Raw genomic sequence first — 20352 nt, 5'->3', positions numbered from 1 at the left:
AGAAGGGAGGTTAGTTAGGTTACGGACCCTCGATACGTAACTGCCAAAAGCAGACCAGGCTCAGTTCACTACGTGTTAATCCCTTGGCAGGGCGGTGCTGAGGAAGGAAACGGATCGGAGGGAGTCCGTCCTGTAACAGAACCGACCTCGGGTAACGGAAGAAGAAGTCTTGTTCCCTAACAATTTAATCATTCTGCGATTAATTGCTAGACCCGGAAAAACAAAAACAGAACAAATGAAATAAAATTGTGAGTGTAGGTCTGAGTTTTACTTCCCTAACACTCCCAGATCCCTGCCCCCCCTTTTTTTTAGGGGTGGGGGGATTTGCACTTCTGGGTCAGAAGTTGTCAGTCAGCTGCAGACGAGTCATGCAGCTCGTTCAGTGCTCTGGCCAACAGGGTATATATGGCACCCCCCCGGCCTGCTGATCTACGACGTCTGCGCCGTCTCTTGGGCTGTACCCTTGGCTGTACCCCTTGGGCGTCAGCACCGGGGTGGAGCACCTCTCGGTGACTCTGTAGACCGTTCTCAGAATCTACAGTGGGACGTCTCTGTGTTTCCCACGCCAGCTCAGCGTACCTGCGGATTCCCCGCATGTTGAGATCCCTCCTCCTGCTGCAGTAAAGAGTTACCTTACATTGCACGCTTTCATGGAGGTTGTGGAGGAAGAGAGACTTAAAATGACTATCCTCTTCCAAACCTGGAGTGTTGCGTCCCTGGAAAAATGCAGCTCTCAGACGCCAGTAATAATCTTTGGGGGTTTCTGACTCCTGGTGCTTAATTGAAGAAGCAGCCAGAGTAGCTGAAGCCCAGTCGGTTTCAGAAAAGTACTCCTCTAGCAAAGCCTGACGGAGTGCTTCATAGCAGTCTCTGGTTTTAGCTGGAAGGGATCTTATGAAAACACGAACGCTCCTGGCTGTGGTTTTCCAAAGAAGCTTTACCTTCTCGCTAGAGGATGCATGAGGTAAATCTCGGAGGCAATCCTGAACCTCATCGAGATAATTCTCAATATTTGACCCTGAATCATCCGGGTCAAAGTGTTCTATGTCATTGGCCAGGGACTCAAGGTCACGGAGACGCAAGCCTTGTCTATGTGGCGGGCCAGGGTCGTCTGGTCCACCAGAACATTCCTGATACAACCGGTCCCTGTGCCGAGAAGAATAATTAGTTCTTGTCTGGTGTGGAACAGGTAGGTCGGAGTGGGGGTTTAAACCACCTGACACAACTTTTTGTCCATCAGGGAAAGGTTCCCGGAAATTTGGATTTACGGCCTTCAGATTATAAGGCTGGCCGCATTTCGGACTCAGCACCTCATCTTGAACGCGCGGGGCAGTGGGCCTGAGGGTGAACGGGGGGGCACGCTTTAAGTCTGACCCCCCTTTCCTCATTTTGCACCTCGGTGGCTGCACTTTCATTTCATCCCAGGTGATAAGGTCTGGAACGGTGTCAGTAGCGTTTGGGCTACTGGCTGTCCCCCTGGGCTCAGACAGGATAAGCAGGTTAACTGCTGGATCCTTTCTCTGGCCCCCTGCTGGCCGTGGGTCAGTGTGAGATTGGTCACGCCTTTCATCACACTGCTGCAAATTGTTAATGATCGGGACACTGGAGAGTTGATCTACTTTAATTTCTGATTCGAGCCGTGGCTCGCGGTTCACGTGCTTGTTCTCAACCCATCGTGGCTCCATTTTCTCTGAGCTTCGAGTGGACCCGTTACAGGAGTCCAGTGACTGCTGACGAAAGTCCAGCGACTGCTGGCGGAGACTAAGCGACTGCTCATAGAGGCTTACTGCCTTCTCTCGGAGGCAAAGTGCGTGCTCACGGAGCAGCCATGACTTTTCATGGCGTTCCTCCACGTGGCTGAACTTATGTGACTGGAGCTGGGTTTTGCAACTAAGCACATCAGAGAAGAATGCTTCTCTGGAAGAACTCTTAATTAAAGAGATCAACTCCTGTGTCCTATCACCAGCGTTACGTTCATAATTATGGACGTTATTCACCTCCTCTGAGGAGCATCGACTAGTTTCTCGGATTCGTGCTTGAGCCTCTCTTAACAGGCTTTCCAAGCGTTCAATCTCTTCCTGCGCATCGCAGTGCGCCAACACTTCCCCCTCGTATTTTTGTCGCCACCTGTGTTTGTTTTCCCCAGCATGGAGTTCTGCCTTACGTTGCCATAGCAACGCCAGTTTACCCGGAACGTTGGCTACACAGGCTTTTTTATATGGTTTCTTGGCGAAGCTAGTGAGCTCTGCTATCCTCCCTTCGCAGGTCTGGAGGTCATAGTTATTTATTATGCTCAGCTCATCTCTGGGTATTTCCATAATACGTGCAATTACTTCTTGAGTGTCGGTAAAAGTGACGCTGGGGGAAGCCTCGGCCCCCCCTTCATGGTTACCTGGGCTAGTCATCGCGCGTCTGGCCAGGGGCCCGGGAAGGAAGGGAACCTGGCGAAAAGCTTCCTATTCAAACGGAACTTGCCTGATGGTCCTTCTAGTCAACCTCTGGTCACCTCTGCTGGCTCTGCGTCCAAATGCAATGAGTTTCCTGCCCTGTACACCACACGCAGTTCACGAACCGGACACCAGTGTTTCGCTTGCGACTCTGCCAAGAGATTAACACTCAGTAATGAAGTAGATTCACGTTATCACCCAGATTAGGAGGAATGAGACAATAAATGAAGCATGAGAGACTCTGATATGTGCCTGAAAGCAGTTGGGTTCTTGGTTATCATAAAAGGAATCGAGATAACCTTGGAAGCGCAAGAAAAATGAAAGAATCAATAAGGTGGATTGAAATTTAAATGCCACCCAAATTAAAGATTCAATTTAAAAAACACGATAGAAATTAATCCGAAAGAATAACTCACATGGGGTAATCCCGACAAAGTTCTATTAATAGAATTTAAAGAACTTGAAACAAAACCAACCATTAACTTCAGTGAAGCAAGGTTGCAGAGGAAAATTAATCAAACAGATCAATAAAAGTAGTGATAAAAATAAAAGTTCAAGTTAATAAACTTAAAGAACTTAAAGCGACCAACCCTTAGTGAAGCGAGGTTGCCATTAACAGGTTTTAAAATAACCGTAGGAATCAGATAATGAGAGGGGAAGAAAAATAACAATATTTTCTTTCCCGATCAAAATTAATGTTCTGTTATTTCATACAAATTCAGTCACAATGTCGTTACTATTAGAGCCCCACACGGGCGGACCATTTATGTTGTGCAACTCAGGTAGCTTGGCTGTCCAGTTATCGAAGGGTTATTAATAATTTTATTCAAGAATTATTAATAATTAATAAAGTCGACTATTTATCAAATTGAATGACCAATATGATAAATAAAATCCTCGGGGCACCACCCTGTTCCTTAAGCAGGGAAATGATAACTTTTACAGCAGAATATCAGTCTCAGAAATTAAGGTTTATGCCTAATACAGTAATTGAAGGGTGAGATTCGAGCACTAGGCTCTGTCAAACAAATCAATTGTGACCAAACTGCATGAAACAACAGAAACCACTCAGAAATCAATCAGAATTTATTTACATACAGGTGTCAAAAGATGATAAACGCAACACCCCAAATAATTCTGATGGCACACTACGTAAACAGGGACAGAAATTATACAATGCAAAAGTTCCAGTCATCTGTGTGGGGTGTGACTAGTGTGTGTGTGCGTGTGCGTGTGTGTGTGTGTGTGCGTGTCTGCATGTGTGTGTGTGTGTGTGTGTGAGTGTGTGTGTGTGTGTGTGTGTGATCTCAGAATGGCTCGGGAATTTACGACCGAGGGGAGCGTCTGTGTGTGTGTGTGTGTGTGTGTGTGTGTGTGTGTGTGTGTGGGGGGGGGGGGGGGGGGTAGTACGAGAGGAAGAGAGGGAGAGATGCAGAAGAAAAGTAAAATAATAGACACTCTTAAATAATTTCTCATTACCAGAAATCCAAGACCTTCTGATCTTTCCCACACAGAAATGCCCCACTGTGAAACTAAACTTCACACGTGCGCTCTGGTCATTCAACTGGGAAATTTAGAAGGGCCTTGTTTTCGGTTGTCGAGAAGCATGTCATAACGATCCAGCAATGTGGATGCAGCAGTAGACCAATAAGAAGATAAACAAAAACACTTAAGTTAATAAACACAACTATGACGGGATCAGCAGTCCAGCTCACAGCGTAAACTAACTTTTAAAGTGTATTTTAAAGTTTTCTCTGCCCAGACACCAAAAACAGCCTCTCACGTGAATCTTTGCAGTTGAAGAAAAAAAGGGTGGTCGGTCAGCGTTCCTCGGGGAACAGCTGGGTGTTTACGCTCAGCAGGTGATCCTGATAAAGCGGCTATCACTCCCTCCTGTGTCCTTGCTGCAGATGAGGGGATAGCAGCTGGGCACAGCACTTGGCTTCCTTCAACTTCGGATCGGCGTCGCGTTCACGTCGAGGCAATGCAGGGTCCCTAGTTCGGCTTTCTGGGCTCGGAACTGCGTGGGTCGCTCGTGCAGCGCTGCAAAACGGACGCTCCTTCGTTCACGAAGGAGAAAGCCGGCCCTTGGCTGGCTCCCGGGTGTTACAGAGACCTGTGGGTGAGAAGGAAGAAGCAGAAAAGAGAGAAGAGACCGGAGAGAGGGGGGTCTCCTCTTTTATAGCTGCATACAGGAAGTTGATACCCCTTCCTGCAGCTTGGGGTCCTTGTCCAATCAAAGTGTGGTGCCTTATCACCAAGAGGGTCACATATGCAAATCCTGGTGTCCATGGGGTCTTTCCGTTCTCCAGACCACGCTGGAGGTGTCGTAAACTCACCATGAGGCAGGGATCATGAAAGTTTAGGTCTTTAGGTTTACTGGTCCAAGAGAAATGTTCACCCACTCACATATGTCATGAATTCATAATCATATGGACGGTATTCCAACACTATGATAAGCTTTTCAGCCATTTGCCTGTGCAACATAGAGATACTTCATTTCACATCAATTATAAAATACTCCATTAATCCCCAAAGTGGAAGTTAATAAAAGTTCTAGTTAAGGTTCTAGTTACCGTTAGCCTAAGGGTGAGAGGTTGTTGCTAAACTCTGCTGTTAATCTTCTTCACAAGGCACAACGGTCCCAGCTCTCCTCAACAGCACCTCCAACGAACTGTACCTGCACTTTTTCTCTGATATCAGCGTGTCTGCAGCAGGATTCAGGCTGGAATATAAAAGTAAGTGGAAAAATAGGTCACACCACTTATAATGACATCAAACAGTAGCACTTTTGTGAAAGTCCTGCTTACTTTTCTCCTCAGGGTTACATGAATCTTATGCAAATGAATCTCTTTTCTGTCTAATCTTGTTGTTATATATATTTTTCAAACCTTTCCCTCCATTACCACTTCCCCTCTCTCCGATCTTAATCCCCTCAGCCGTGTCACTGACCAGCTGTCCAGAGCCTGTGGTTCCTATGAATGGGATCAAGCTCGGGGAGCGTCATCAGATGAATAACGTGGTGTCTTTCCATTGTGAACCTGGTTACACTCTACAGGTAACGTCTCCCGCTCTCAGAGGAGGTTAAGTCATTTCTAATATCTGCAATAGAGGAAGAGCAACAGAGAAGACCAGTGACATTTCAGCAGCAAACCAGGAGAAAACAATAATTCGATAAGGGAGCAGGTATTTCATACTGTGTAGATTGGTGTTTAGTCGTAACATATGGCAACAAAAAAAAACGTATGAGGTCTTCCCTTCCTTGATTTCCCTAAAAGAGCAATAATAACAACCAAAACTAGAGTAAGAAAATCATGCAGTTCACCTGAGCCAAACAGCACTGGAGTGAATAAGAGGTCACTGTCAGGAAGGCCCACAGCAGGTTCTCCTGACCGGATCGGAGTAACGTCATGTCAGCCAGGATAGCAGTTTTCTATTATAATCCAACTTAATTTTTCCCCTCTGTTTTACTGATAAATATCAATTTCATTAATTTGATTGTTGTAAAAATGTATATGTATAATTGATAAATGGGGGGTTCACACAATGAGCAAGTGTATAAGTGCTTTAAATATTCATCAGCCAACAGTGTTCTTAAAATTAGTTTGAAAACTACATAAAACCAAAACAAGCACAGAAAACACCAATCAGTCATTGTAATTGTACTAAACATGAGCCTGATGAAGGACCTCTCACCTCAAGGAGCCTTTTAATCATTGCTGCGTCAGCCATTGAGGCACTCGTTTATGGATATAACATTTATGGCACTGCACATTCTTAAAAATGTCCCACTAAAAGAATGAACCCCTTAATATGATCGATGATCATTCCTTTTGTATTATGCTGATTTCAAATCAAGCAGACACAATCTACCAACGCCCACTTTTAACAGCCTTTAAACTAGAGATGCTGTGGTTAACTTTACCAATCAATCAAGAAAATCAAGTTGGATTAAATACATCAGTGGTTGGACTTAATCACCCAAAATGCCTTTTTCAATATGATTCTTAACACATGGCTGTCAGATATAGTCGATACTGCTGAGCACTGTTACCTCACAGCAAGAGGGTTCCTGGTTTGGATCCCAAATTTCATTGTGAGCTTTGCATGTTATCCCCGTGCTTGTGTGTGTTCTCTGTGGATACATGTCTGTAGAAAGCTGGGATGAGCTCCAGCAGATCCCCATTATCCCAAATAGGAGTCACAAATGGACTGATGCGGAACTATCATCAATCAAACCTTGATAACGCAGCGTCCCCGTCATCTCTCACATAACATGTTCAGGATTCTTCATGGTTTGCTGCTTGTTTTCCTACGCAGAGGAGCCATTTTGTTTCCTAATACATTTCCTAAAAAACTAAATCATTTTCCAGTGTTAGACTTTCTAATGTTTGATGAACAAAATAGATTTAAAAAAAAGAAAATCTGCAATAAAATAAATCATAAATTGGGTAGAGGGTATAAGTTGCATGGTTAGAGAGGAAATGAATCACACATCAAGCTTTAATATGTCTGGAGGCATCATCAACTCCTGAAGTGACGAGCCTTGATCAGCGAGACCACTGGCAGTTAAAAAAATACACCAATCCAGGCTGTCGGCTCAAATTATGGCTCATTAAAACATAAACTTTCTGTTATTTCCACTATAAATACATTCCGAGTCTGTATTATGTTCTGTCGTGTATTTAATTTTTTTTTATCTTCAATTTTGCATGATAAATGTTTTCAAAAATAATTGCAAAATTTGCGGGAAAAGAAAACCGCTCTTCTTTTCCTTTTACTGAGTAAAATTAAGTTGAACCTATTTCCGCTCTATTAGTCTCGCAATTGTATAATTCTGTCCTGCTGCATGAGTATTGTCATCTATCACTTTGGATAGATTTCATCATTTAATCACCACATGAAGTTATGTTTAGACAAGCAGCAGGCATAAATAATCTCTTTCTCTTCACAGGGGACCTCACACATCACATGCATGCCAGGAACTGTCAGAAGATGGAACTATCCACCTCCTCTCTGTATAGGTAAAAATACTCTTGAGTACTTAAATTGCTTCTGCTTCCTGCACTTCCCCTTTCATCCCTTTTTTTGCTTTTGCTGGATAGTTTAGATCCTCTGTTTATCAGCAATTAAAGAGCATATTTGGATCCCTATATTATTGCAAGTTGTCGATGGAAAATATGTTTTCCCAAGTTTACAAGAAAAAAAAGAGCAGTCGACAAAGATTGTCTTACTTTTGAGATTTAAGAAGAACATTCAAAGGTCGGTCAAGGACGGTAGCGTTTTTCAAGTTTAAACTTGCGAGCAGTTTTGCACCTTTAAAATGAATTTGGTATTTTAACGTTGAGTGAGTGCGCTGAGAGAAGCTCCATCAAGTCCCCACTCGCTTACGTCAGTTGTTTCAGCCTTGTGAAGAAGCCTTGACAAATGAGTTGCACCTAGTGGAACAGCCTACTATTGTCTAATTAGTTCCATCTCAGACTGTGATTGGAGGAAATCAGGGGAAGATGCATCGTGATTACAGGCATCAGCAGTTTCTTGATTACAATTGGCTTTTTCTGTTGCTTCAGGATGACATTTAACCCCTCACTTATTTCTTACAAGGAGAAGGCGGCACAGCACCCCATATACTCTCCTTCCACCGACTTCCATATATATCTTTTTATTTTTGCTCCATTTATTTAGTTATGTCCTTCTTTGTGTTTGTTTTATTTCTTTCCTGTATTTTTCTTGTCTTTTTGTGGGTTATCAGTTAATTCTTGTACAATTATACTAAGTTATTTTAACCTTTGGTTTCCTCTGGTCATCTTCTTGATCCCTTCATTCTTTACCTCGTTCTCTCTTTTTGAGTCTTAGACTTGCTCAGTTGCTTTACTGTGATTATGTAAAACAGGGTTTTAAACGTTTGCACAAACCCAGATTGAGGGGACGTTTCCTAATATTTCCTTTTAAGCATGTTTCCTGCATTTTTACACCACCTTAGTTCAATACAATAATACTACAGTAAGGATAAGTGAACGTCATTGACCCAGATTAATTAGATTGAAGGTGATGCTGAACCAGAAATCAAATATCAAGGTATTATTTGGATGAATAAGCTGTATTAATTATTAAGTCTACAGTTTACCTTGCCTATTTCATGCAATAACATCTTCAAACTCTAATAAATATATAATAAACAATAACAGTTAACCATGGAATCGATGTGTAATAAAACTTCCAATACAATTCACAACCACAACAATTTTATAAATGTTATCCAATTGCAAATCTTAGTAAAACAAAAATTGATATAATTACCCACAATCAAAAGCACTGAATGCTCTGAATGTTCACAGACACAGCCATAAACCCTTATGCTAGATGGTCTCAGAGGACATGTTGGATAGCCTTAGAAAGTCAAGGGAGGAGTCATATTTATGTTTCAGTGACGTATAACTATTCTTTGACAGGATGATCAGTTCATTCAGTCATTGGCTAGAAATGCCAGGCGCTAAGAAGCCTTGGTTGAAATTAAAATAGTGAAAAGTTGCCTGTCCAAACCATCTGGGTCCACAACTCATTTAATTTCTTTGAATCAGCCATTCAGTTTGTTCATGGATAACATGTAAACACACTTGCTCACTTGCATTCAACGAACTTAGTGCTTCACAGCTGAGTCCACACATCGATGCGTTTTTGCCGCAGGAATTTTAAACCCTCTCATCTCGATTGAAAATTCTCTTATCATCATAAAAGTTTAGGTAATTCTGTTCACATTTACTTATGAACAATAAAGATTCAGTCTATCCCATTCCCATCATGAGACGAGATTGGCTGGCAAAGTATTGCAATATATCTCCTACCATGCAGTGTTCATGCGGCACAGGGCTGGTTTGGAAATTAACAAGGTCTTCATCCAAGGCTACCCTTTCAAATACATGATGAGAATGACTGGCTTGTTGATTATTATTTTAATTTTAATAGCTTTAATATTGGATGGAGAAGGACATTTGTCTGTGGGAAGGTGATTAAATGGTGTTCCACAAGAACGTTTATCCTCCTTTTTAACAAGTAAAAACGGCATGTTTTTACCTTCGATAAGATTACTGTGAAATGTGTTAACAATAGCTATGAGTATTGAAATACACCATTTAGAGAGACATCACGCTGTACTCTGGCTGTAAGAACATACTTGCATTTTAGCAGCCCCTCTTTCTTGGACTTTCTTTGCTTCTCAGCTGTGCTGACCTCTGGAGTAGTGAAAGATGCCATATGAATGAGCAAGGACGTCTTCAGTGAGAGCAAATGATGTTATTATACAGTACAGCTCTACCTAGAGCCATAAATGTCATCATTTGAACATAAGCCATAAGGATGCCATACTCTATTAGAGTTACAACTGTTTTTTTGTTTTTTTTTAATGTTCAGAATGTTCTCTGCACTGTACTTTCTAGTGTTTGCAATGTCCTAAAAGAAAAAAAACAGCAACAGAAAAGACCCTTTGTTTAAAAATAGTAGATCCTGCTAAATTTAATGAGATTTTCTGAATAAAGATGTATACCAAAAAATATAGAAAAAGGAATACATTTTCTCTGAACTAATTTGATTGCATCATGATTTGTTCTTGAATGGACCTTCCTATTTTTTTGGGCCAGTCTTGGCTACCCTGTGTTAACCAAAATGTTAATCTTTACCAAAAGGATCCACACACACATCTTAGCCCTTTCTATAGTAATTTGGATTCATACTATATTTGTATTATTGTTGTAATGTGGCAGAAACACTCTGTAAAAATGCTAATAAAAGGCTTCGTCTGGACTCTGCCAGCTCAATGTGGCGGAATCCGGGAGGAGATGGAGGGAATGATTCTCAGCCCTGGTTTCCCTGGCAACTACCCGAGCAACAGCGATTGCACCTGGAGAATCTACCTGCCAGTTGGCTACGGTGAGCAAATTTAGAGAGTCTTATAGCATATATGACTGGCATTTCCACACTGAAGAACCTGAATTGTGGAATGAGATTTGTCTTGGCAATTAGAGCTGTTTGAAGCCATTCACAATACAGACCTTGTGTAAAGGACCATTACACGTATTTCAGGAGGATTATGCTTTTTCTTTTCTTTTAAATCCAAGCATATCTTTTCCTAATTATTTATGTAACATTGTTTTCACAGGTGCCCACTTACAGTTCCTCAATTTCTCCACCGAGGCTAATCACGACTTCCTTGAGATACGCAACGGGCCCCTTGAAACTAGCGCTGTAATTGGTCGATTCAGTGGCCAGGATGTTCCCTCCTCCCTTCTCACCACTTCCCACGAGACCACAGTCTACTTCCATAGTGACCATTCGCAGAACAAACCAGGTTTCAGGTTTGAGTACCAAGGTAAGACTCCAACCATGATGCAGTACATAAATGTGGAACTACAGCTCCTTGTTAAAGATGCAGAATAAGGAAGCAGGTTATTCGCTTTCTGATTGTTTTTCGTTTTAAATATATCGTGTGAATAAAATGGTAAAGTTTCATGGATCGTAACATGCTGGTATATGATGATTTAAAAAAAATCGTGTGGTCCTTAACAGGTTTCAAAATAGGAACAGAATGAACATCATTGTTCTATCCTCCTAAGTAGTTCTCTAATTGTTAAACTTCCCAAGTATGAACTACCAAGTACAGAGGTCCAAACTTATTATATTTGATATAGAGAAATTAGCATTATTTTTTTCATTTTCAAAGATCTCCATTTGGGTCTAGTCTGTCCAAAATACACACTTATGGAAGATGAGTATACTCTTAATCAAAGGAAGGGGGTGCAGTGTCTGCTCTCGGACAGATTGAAAGCTGTCTCGATTGTTTCCACTTGTGAAAGATCTTTCACTGAAAAATGCTCCAAATTGTTTGGAAACAGCCCCTAATGTGTATTGCCATCAACACTCTTGACACCATTCCTGTTGTATTTTCTCCTTTGTATTATGTAAGCAAGAACCTAGGTGCTCATGACCGGCAAACTGCCAAAACCTCTGATATCACTGACGCACTCACACTTCTAATGATGAATTAAATCAGGCTCTTTTAATCAACAGCACAATTGCTATTTGCCTTTGCACCACCTGTAGTAGCAGTAGGTGTAGTAGATTCAGATTCAGACGACTAGTGTAGTAGGGATTCGCCATATTGACCCAAACAGAAGATGTGTTTTTGGTTGTTTATTTTAGTTTTTCACTTTGAATATATCAGTAAAAGTCAGCTTGTCATATATCTGCGGTCTGAAGCTATAAACACCCAGACCATTGCGTCCAGCTGGTGGTGCAGCGCCAACAACCTGAATGTGCCCATAACAGCAAGAGCTTTAAACACAACATCACAACATTTCCAGGGAGCCGGAGCGACGCTGAAAGAGAAGTTTTGACCTTAACTTTAAGATTATAGTGGTCCAGATTTGTCAAACAGTTTCCAAGCATGAATGACAGAGTCACAAAACATAATGCAGGAGTCTAAAAAAAAATGCTTTTAAAACCCTCGACAGTGTAAACAAAAAACAACTTCCAATTCTGTGAGATTGGGTGTTCGAGTTATGTGACTGAAAAATGAAATGACTTGAGTCATAACTCCATTGAAGGTTTCATTTCAACAGTTACACCTAGTGCAAACACTATATTCAACAAGAATAGCATAGGCTGCAGGGAGCTGCCTTATCTGTGGTACTTAGTGGGGTGTTTCCACACTGTTTCTACATTTTGGCTTTGTTAATACTTTGCAAATAATGACCACAGTCTGATAAGCCACTCAGAGGTTGTTCTTTGCTAATTATCTGATCCAACAACCTGGAAAGGGCCAGATTTTTTTTAACCATGTCCCAATGCTTAAAATGAAATTGAAAGTGTTGTGTTTACTTATGACTTAGCCAACCAAAAAGATTGATCAATGTCACACAGTGATTAGTGTTACATAATGAAGATTTAAAACAATACTTAATTACCCTTCAAAGTCACTTTAAAAAAAAAAAACAGCTTGAAGCAGTGAAGTCTATCAAAAACTGCAAACAAAAGCTATTGATCACTTACTGTACGTTGTGACCTAATGCTCTATTTAAGAATATTTCTTAAACCCAGAGGGTTCTGGACAGCTCATTTGGTTCAGTCCTACACTAACAACCAGCCCAGGTTCAAGTCCAACCTGCAGTTCTTTACTGTGTGTCCACCCACATGTCCTGTCTAACTGCTGTTATGAAAGGCCACTCAAGCCACATAGTCTCAAACACATCTAAAACGCAAGCTATCTACTCAAACCTTTCATCTCTCAGCCTCTGACACAACGAGGGAAATTAAATTAATTCCATCCGAGAGAATAATCCTGCTGTTCTCATTGGGGATTGCTGTTCCTTGGTGTTTATCAATATCTTTTAAAGAATTACTAATGTGAGATCTTGTTTTGAAAATGATGCTGTGGCGTCTATAGTTCCCGGCTTGAAGGCTAAGAGCACAGATATCTGCATAAGATTTTGATGGCTTCATTGACCTCTTCTATGTGTCAATAAAGCCGTTCATGTCTGCATGGGATCAGCTGTTACTATCTAAATATGTAAGAGCCACATAAACTTTGCATTCTGTATTTGAACAAATGACCATGCAATTTAAAAGGCAGCAGTGGACATTTACATAATTATCTCGGCATTAGCATATAAATGTGTCATGGCATTTGGAAATCCCCCCCCATTTTCGCAATATTTGTATGCGCTATAAGCTTGTGTGGCTTCATCACAAAGGGAAGCAGTGATCCGTAGAAATCAACTCCTTTAGTCGTATTTATATCCCTGACTCTTTAAGGTTTACCGCAGGCTCTGGTTTTGTATTATAAGGGGGGGGCGTACCTCTCGTGACTGCATCTTATTGCAAACTCAGCTGGCTTCTTTTTTTCCCATCTAAAGAGTAAAAACGGTGTGAGCTCTCGAGAAGACTGTGTAGCTCATAAGAGCATTCTTTAATGAAGGTCTCCAGTTTTGACAGTCTATTTAAATTGATTAGTTGCTCTCCTTTACCCCTCAGCTTACGAGCTACAGGAATGCCCAGATCCAGAGCCCTTCCGATACGGGGTGGTGGTGGGTGCCGGCTTCAACGTGGGGCAGTCCATTTCCTTTGAGTGCTTCCCCGGGTATCAGCTGATGGGACACTCCATCCTCACCTGTGAACACGGCACCACCCGCAACTGGGACCGCCCTTTCCCCCGCTGTGAAGGTATAGTAAGTCACAGTCAACAATGTGGAGATTCAATGCTATACATATACATATACAGCTCTTAACGCAGAACTAAACTAATCACATAAGTTCCCCGTAAGAACATGATGAGCTTTTAATCATTAGTATAAAATGCAACCATAGAGATAATTATTATTAATAATGCAATTAAACTGAATTATTCCCACAGATGAATGAAGCAAAGTACACTTGAATGAAAATCAATAGCGTGCTAAAGCAGTGTGGAGACAATAGATGGATAAAGAAAGGGACTACGTTGAAAAGGAAAAGGAATGGATGCTCTTTCTTTTGCCTTGTCCTTGACACACATTCTCACGCTCCGGCTATCGAATATTCAATAAAGCAGGCAAAATTACAGACGGAGGTGACGGCCCTGACACTGGATCTTGGAATGGGCACGCAGGGAGATAAATGGGATTGTGTGAAGGAGTAACAGGGTGAAAATGCAGAGGTAGCAGGGGGAAATATACACTTGTGGAATTATGATCATTATTAGTAGCAGTAGTATTAGTGTTATTATTAGAATTATAATGTCACACTCATTGTCACTAAATGTAGACTATGTTGATATTGCAGATTTTTATTGTCCCAATGCAGAATTATATAGTTTATTACATAATTTGTTCCACTATGTACAGAGTGCTTTTGGAAATGATCTGACATGCTTTAGAGTTGTTTGTGTTTTGGAACATGCATGTCCATTAATGTCTGTCTCAGTGCATGTGTAGTGGAGTGTGGGATGAGGCTTCTACCTGTGAGGGAAAATGACTTGTCCCGACCTTAATGACTTCCTGTGAGCAAGTAATGATGAAGAGGCTGAAGGTTCTTCCCCCTGATCTGGACAACACACCAGAATATTGTGGCATCACTGCCTAGTGGACAACAGCCACTTTAGATTTGGACGTATTTACTCTGTGCCACTGTTTTCCTTTCATTTTGTTTTTATTTTTTTAATCATAAATGAGTAAACTTACAGAGTCATACATAAGTTCTTTAATTGAAAATGTGAAGCTGCATTTGACTCTAAAGCAGTGAAGCCTAATTCCCTCTGAAAGGATCGATGGACAAAAGTGCATCGATTTTCTTTTTTTTTTGTTTCTTGTTACCTGCTTGTTATGGTTTTATTACAGAAAGTTTTTTGTCTTTGCTTGACTTTCGTTATCTCATATTCTCCACTGTCTCTGTTCTGGCTCTTTTAGTTTCATATTCCTGTCAATAATCTATATGTGCACAGACCATTGTTTATTGGATATCGTTTTCAGTTTTCTGTTCTCTGTGTCAAAAATTTGTTTTCAAAGTAGCAAGAACAAGGACTTTGGGATTTAAAAATGTGAAAACTGCAGAAACTGAAGATTTATTTATATATATATATATATACGGGTCTATTTCTCCATCATATTGCAATGTTTTGTGTTTAAAAACATAGACAAAACCCCAAAAAACGTTGACGTAAACACAAACTTGGTCACACATTTGATCTTAGCAACTTGCCAGGCGAGGCATTAGCCAGAGGTGCAACTCCATACAGTGTCAAGAGTGTAATCGATGGATCTGATCGATAGCTCATTTAACCAGTGAGGCAGTGGGGGGGTCAACCACAGGGCTAAAGCAGGCAACTGTGTAAAGTGAATACACACATGATCTGGTAGAGAAACAGGGGGATAAAGCACGTAATCTCTGCTGCGGGTCTGATCTTATACCCACAGGCTTCGAGGGTATGCCGTTAAGCTGAATGCCCCGGCCGGGCTGCTTCAGATGCCTGCGCTGCTGCGATTACTACTCCTTCATAATTTCCCATGCTCCACTGTGCTGGATATGAGGGGCACCAACGGGAATGTTAGGCTCTTCAAGCTAATGCTATTGAGACTTTCTTCAGTTTTGAAGGAACACTTGAAGCATACTCCATGTGCATGTTTGAGGCAGTTTGTGGTTATTGAGTTTCACTATGGCCTTTTATCCGCCTGTTTCTTGTCCTCAGGGTATCCGGCTTCTGTGGACCTGGGGTTTCAAGTATTACTAATCTTGACATGCCCAATATAACTATTCCTGTCACTTGGTTACTCCTTAGATACACGTACTGTACATGCACATAGATACGAGAGCCTCGTGTGCAGCTCCTGCCTCATCCCTGCACTCCCCTCTTGGAGCTCGATGGGGAAAGGTTGAGGCCTTATCTTTGTAAAACACTCCGTCGAACTCCCCACTTACTAACAGGCTTTACTGGCTAATCTTTAGCTCAGACAAGTGCCTGGGCAATAGACGAAAAAGTGAAGTAAAAAAAGGAAGGAGACGCAGAAAAAGGAAGCCGAAGACAAGTGGAATTACAATTCCCCGTTTCTGCTGATTGCACCTGATTTAATGTGCACGTCCTGTTGTATTGCTGATATATCCCTTCTCCGTTACCCCTCCTCCTCCTAGTGCCCTGTGGTGGGAACATCACATCCGACAACGGGACCATCTTCTCTCCTGGATACCCGGAGGAGTACCCAAGCTCAGCTGATTGCACCTGGCTGATTACTGTGGCCCCTGGCTTTGGGGTCAAACTGAACTTCACTCTGCTTCAGGTTCACGGGCCCCATGACTTCATCACTGTCTGGTGAGCAATCACATAGTTAGGCATTGCTTTGACGATCCCACGTGCTGCAAAAAGTAATTTCTAAGTGCAAAAATAAGTTGTTTCAAGAAAACTAGAAGACTATTTGCGACTGTTTTGTTGGTTTTAAGAATTCTAGTCAAGAAAAATGTGATGACCCCATATGGACAAATATATTTTTGCTTAAAATAAGACAATATTGATTAGATTTTTGGAATATTATGTGCGTATGTTTTGTGTGTTACTATTTTCCACTTTATCAGGTAAACTTCCTTCCGTTCAAACCTGCTGAATATTGCTGAAACCTGCTTTCCATTTATTTATTTATGGCCTATTCTTCACATGATTGTCACCTTGAAATGGCCCGTTGTAAAATGCTCTGCCTGAAACACCCGAGTCAAGGTCCGGTCAGCTAATCCATTGTTTGCCCGTTTTCTTCTCTCTCTTCAGTCCGTTTAATTTAAGAAATGCTGCAGCAAACAAATACTAGTTTAGCCTCTCAGCACACGTCCCACATTTTGAACAGCGTTGCGGTGAAAGAAAATGTAGGCTTAAACCTCACATGACCTTTTATTCTTTCAATGTTTTTCCTCCCTTTTGCCATTGCTGCTGTTTTGCCTTTTCCTTTGTCCACAGCTCCATAGTTATAATAACGCCTTAAGTCCTTAGATCACAAATACACATCACACAAAGTATACGGACGCTTTGCATTTGTTTTTTGTTATTTATAAACAAAAAGCAAAGCGTACTGAATCAACCTATTTAACCTTTATTTATTATTCATACTTGTATGATTTCTTCTGCATTAAATCTTATTCATAGGAAATCAGATTCTACAGAGTGTAGATTATTATTATTTACTACAACATATAGCTTTCTTATCAAATGGTACCATGAAAGCAATAATCCCTGGAAGAGTAGTCTGTAGAAGAGAAGTAGAGTAGTAGTAGCAGAAGTAGGGCGTTGCTGTGTCACTGGAAATAAGATTTTGCATGCATGATGGTTGCCAGTCCCAGTTGATTCCCTCGATCTGAGACCAACTGAAAAACTCCCAGCTCTCAGCGAGACCGGAGACGTTGCTGCCAGTCACTCTGGCTGATCGACGACTTTACTTAAAGCCTTTGCTGTGTGGCATAATGTCTCCTTTTATTCATTGTTTGTGCCGCTTACCGACGTTAAAGATAGCGATCATGGAGAGTTTAAGTTTGAGTGAGCCAGAACGACCCCTTTTGTCTCATTTTGTTTTCTCTCCACTCGGATTTTCTCCCCAAAAAGTTCCTGTGAAGTCGAGATGAGGACTATCATATTCCCCACTTTCCAGTTACCACTGCTGTGTATCTATTCACTGAACTACTGAGCCAAGGAAATGGTCCCCATAATGGCGGCTTGGCTAGAGTGCTGTCAGGCAGCAGTCCCTAGCCAGCCGTTTCCAGAGCTGCTTGTAATCTCCCATGCACAGTCTGACAGCCAAAGACAGATGGTTTTTAAGCTGAATGGTTGTGGCAGGAATCTGGGAGCTGGCTTAATCGGCCATGCCCACACCAGGGGACTGCCAAGGCAGGGCCGCAGCTTCCAGAGACACTCCCACTGGACGTCTGTTAGCGGGAGCAGCATGATCCAGACCTGTCATAGCGCACTTATCTGTAATTTTTACCTTATTGTAACATAATCACCCAGAGCAGGCCAGAGTAATTGCTATGTCTTTGATGAAGTGAGAAGCAGAAGTGATGAAGTGAAAGCAGCTTGATTATACTTTGCCGCCGCTGGCTTCTCGACAATAATCTGGCATGATATTTAGTTGGATCACAGATCACGCATCACAGAGCCTCCAGGTAGTTTTTTTTCAGAGGGAGAACAATCGGGTTCATGAGCAGAGGAGTCGACACAGAAGAGGCTGTTTTTCAAGTTCTGGTTGACCCCTTTTGTCATCTTTAGGGATGGTCCACAGGAGACGGCCAGGAAACTGGGAGTGTTCACTGATGGCGAGCCCAACGAGCCACCGAGCAGCACCTCCAATCAGGTGCTGATACGGTTCCGTAGTAACACCGAGAAGGGCGGGTTGTTCCGGATCGGCTATCAAGGTATGTAAATGACCTGAGAAGATCTTGATTTCTATCAGATAATTCCCATTCTGTATAATCAGAGTTTGACGGCTCTCGTGTCTTTGATGCTGTGGATGAAGCTTACAGGCTGCAGTACTGCCTGCCTCCCCCCATTATCCCCAACGCAGAGATCCTGATGGCAAGCAAAGAATTCAAAATTGGTATGTGAAAACACTATCACGAGAAGACACAAGCATTTGGAGAAATAATCACTGCTATCTAAGCATTTCTGCCTTTTTTATGTTGTCAGTCAATCATCCTGTTTTTTTGTGGAATTTTAGCATTTTGAAGAAATATTCCCATCGTCCCATTGCATTCTGGGTTTGACTGTTTACATTGGCTCTGGGTCACTGACTCTACCATCTTCAAACCAGTGCTACTGAATGCATACTCTAACGCAGGGATTTGTTTTATACCCCCGGAGTAAACTAATGAATGTGACAAAGGAATCAGAAAGCTACTGAGACGTGGGACCTGGTCTCCCATTTCCCTTCTCTAGGAGACAAAGGAGATGATTTCTCCTTATCTCTTTACTTTCATAACTCCGTGACTTATTACAGAAGGAGGAACACTGATATTGTGCTTCATATGCAGGATTCCCAGTGGGATTTATTATCGGCGGTTTCCTTTTTCTCCCCACACTTTGAACTTTTCCTTTCACTGAGACAAACAATGAATAGTAATTACCTTTGTTTCAGATGATTACTCTGGTTGTCGCATGACGGTTTTTTGACAGTTGCGGCTACTCTCTTTGATTTGTCACTGACTGCAGCCTTTTTTTTCTCTTCCGTTCTCATGTTCAGGTGATATCGTGCGCTACCGATGTTTTCCTGGTTATCAGCTAAGTGGAAACAGCATACTGACCTGCCGACTAGGTACGCACTTGGAATTCGAAGGGCCGCCACCCTCGTGTGATGGTAAGTAATTCCTGAAGTACCAATGAGTATTACATCTCAGCGTGTCCTTGCATTCAGGGAACTTGTACCTGAATCTCTTGCCCTTACCAGGCCTGCAGCTATTCAGGCAGGTGAATTTAACCTCGTGGCTGGTTGCTGTTAGTAAACAGGCAAACATTTGTTCTCCTGCCAAGAGGGTCAGTTTGACTTTTTGTTCCCAATAAGTTTTGTCATTTTGTTCTAAGTATAGACTTGAGCTTTTTCTGCCAGTGGTCACGGAGCGTTTTGGCACCACGTCCCATCTCTGTGGAGGGTACTTGGCTCCCTGGAGGCTGAGGGCAGTTACCGTGCTGCTGTCTGGAAGCTGAGACACATCCTCCCAGAGGATCCAAGCACGCAGCCTCATCTTAATACTATGACTTGTGTTTAACATGTTTCCTTTGGGCTAAAGACTGAACATCTCTTTTGTACTTTACAGTTTGATAAGTTCACGTATTTTCTGCGTCTTTGCTTTGTTCAGTCACTGAGTTTTACACGTAAAAGATTTTTTGTCCTTTTTTTTATTCCTTTTTTTATAGCCCAAGCACGGTTAAATGCATTTAATTTTGAGTATTAAATCCAAAAATATGCAAATGCTCCCAGCATGGGGTAAAAAGGAGAGAAGTACAGAAAAAGAATGAGACGAAAGGATGAAGGCAACAAAAGGAGAGCAAGATATTTTCTGCATAAGCTTCACTTAAGACCAACAGTGAATGGCAGAGCTGAGGAAAAAAGCTCTTTTTAGACACGAGATACTATTACTCTGTTAAAGTCACGACATTCATTCCTTGATCACGTCCCCATTTATGCTCCGCATGCATCCTTCTGACTTTCTTGTGAAGGGGCTGTAGTATTTATGCAATATTTTCCATTTCTGAAAGAATTGACAGTAAATCAAGTGAAATCTATTAATTACACCCCCATAGAATATCAGTTTTCCCACAATATTGCATCATACCACAATAACAAATCGTAACAAGTGGCCAAGTGCATGACGACTATGTAAAATGTAGCCGTAAGAAATGGAAACAGTTTTAAGC

General features: G+C 41.8%; 1 protein-coding gene across 1 annotated transcript in view; it reads left to right on the top strand.

The window, feature by feature from the left end:
- Positions 1-20352, top strand: part of csmd2 (CUB and Sushi multiple domains 2) — a 310777-nt gene that overhangs the window by 245945 nt on the left and 44480 nt on the right. The window contains exons 38-47 of the mRNA XM_061740995.1: positions 5081-5185; positions 5387-5505; positions 7402-7471; positions 10257-10373; positions 10603-10812; positions 13473-13661; positions 16101-16278; positions 18211-18356; positions 18458-18538; positions 19181-19294. Of these exons, the coding sequence (XP_061596979.1) occupies positions 5081-5185; positions 5387-5505; positions 7402-7471; positions 10257-10373; positions 10603-10812; positions 13473-13661; positions 16101-16278; positions 18211-18356; positions 18458-18538; positions 19181-19294 (1329 nt within the window). The remainder of the gene's footprint in view (positions 1-5080; positions 5186-5386; positions 5506-7401; positions 7472-10256; positions 10374-10602; positions 10813-13472; positions 13662-16100; positions 16279-18210; positions 18357-18457; positions 18539-19180; positions 19295-20352) is intronic.

Source organism: Cololabis saira, chromosome 15 (assembly GCF_033807715.1).
Source record: "Cololabis saira isolate AMF1-May2022 chromosome 15, fColSai1.1, whole genome shotgun sequence".
Taxonomy (NCBI): Eukaryota; Metazoa; Chordata; class Actinopteri; order Beloniformes; family Belonidae; genus Cololabis; species Cololabis saira.
Note: the sequence above shows the minus strand (reverse complement) of the source record. Positions and strands in the feature narration are given on the sequence as shown.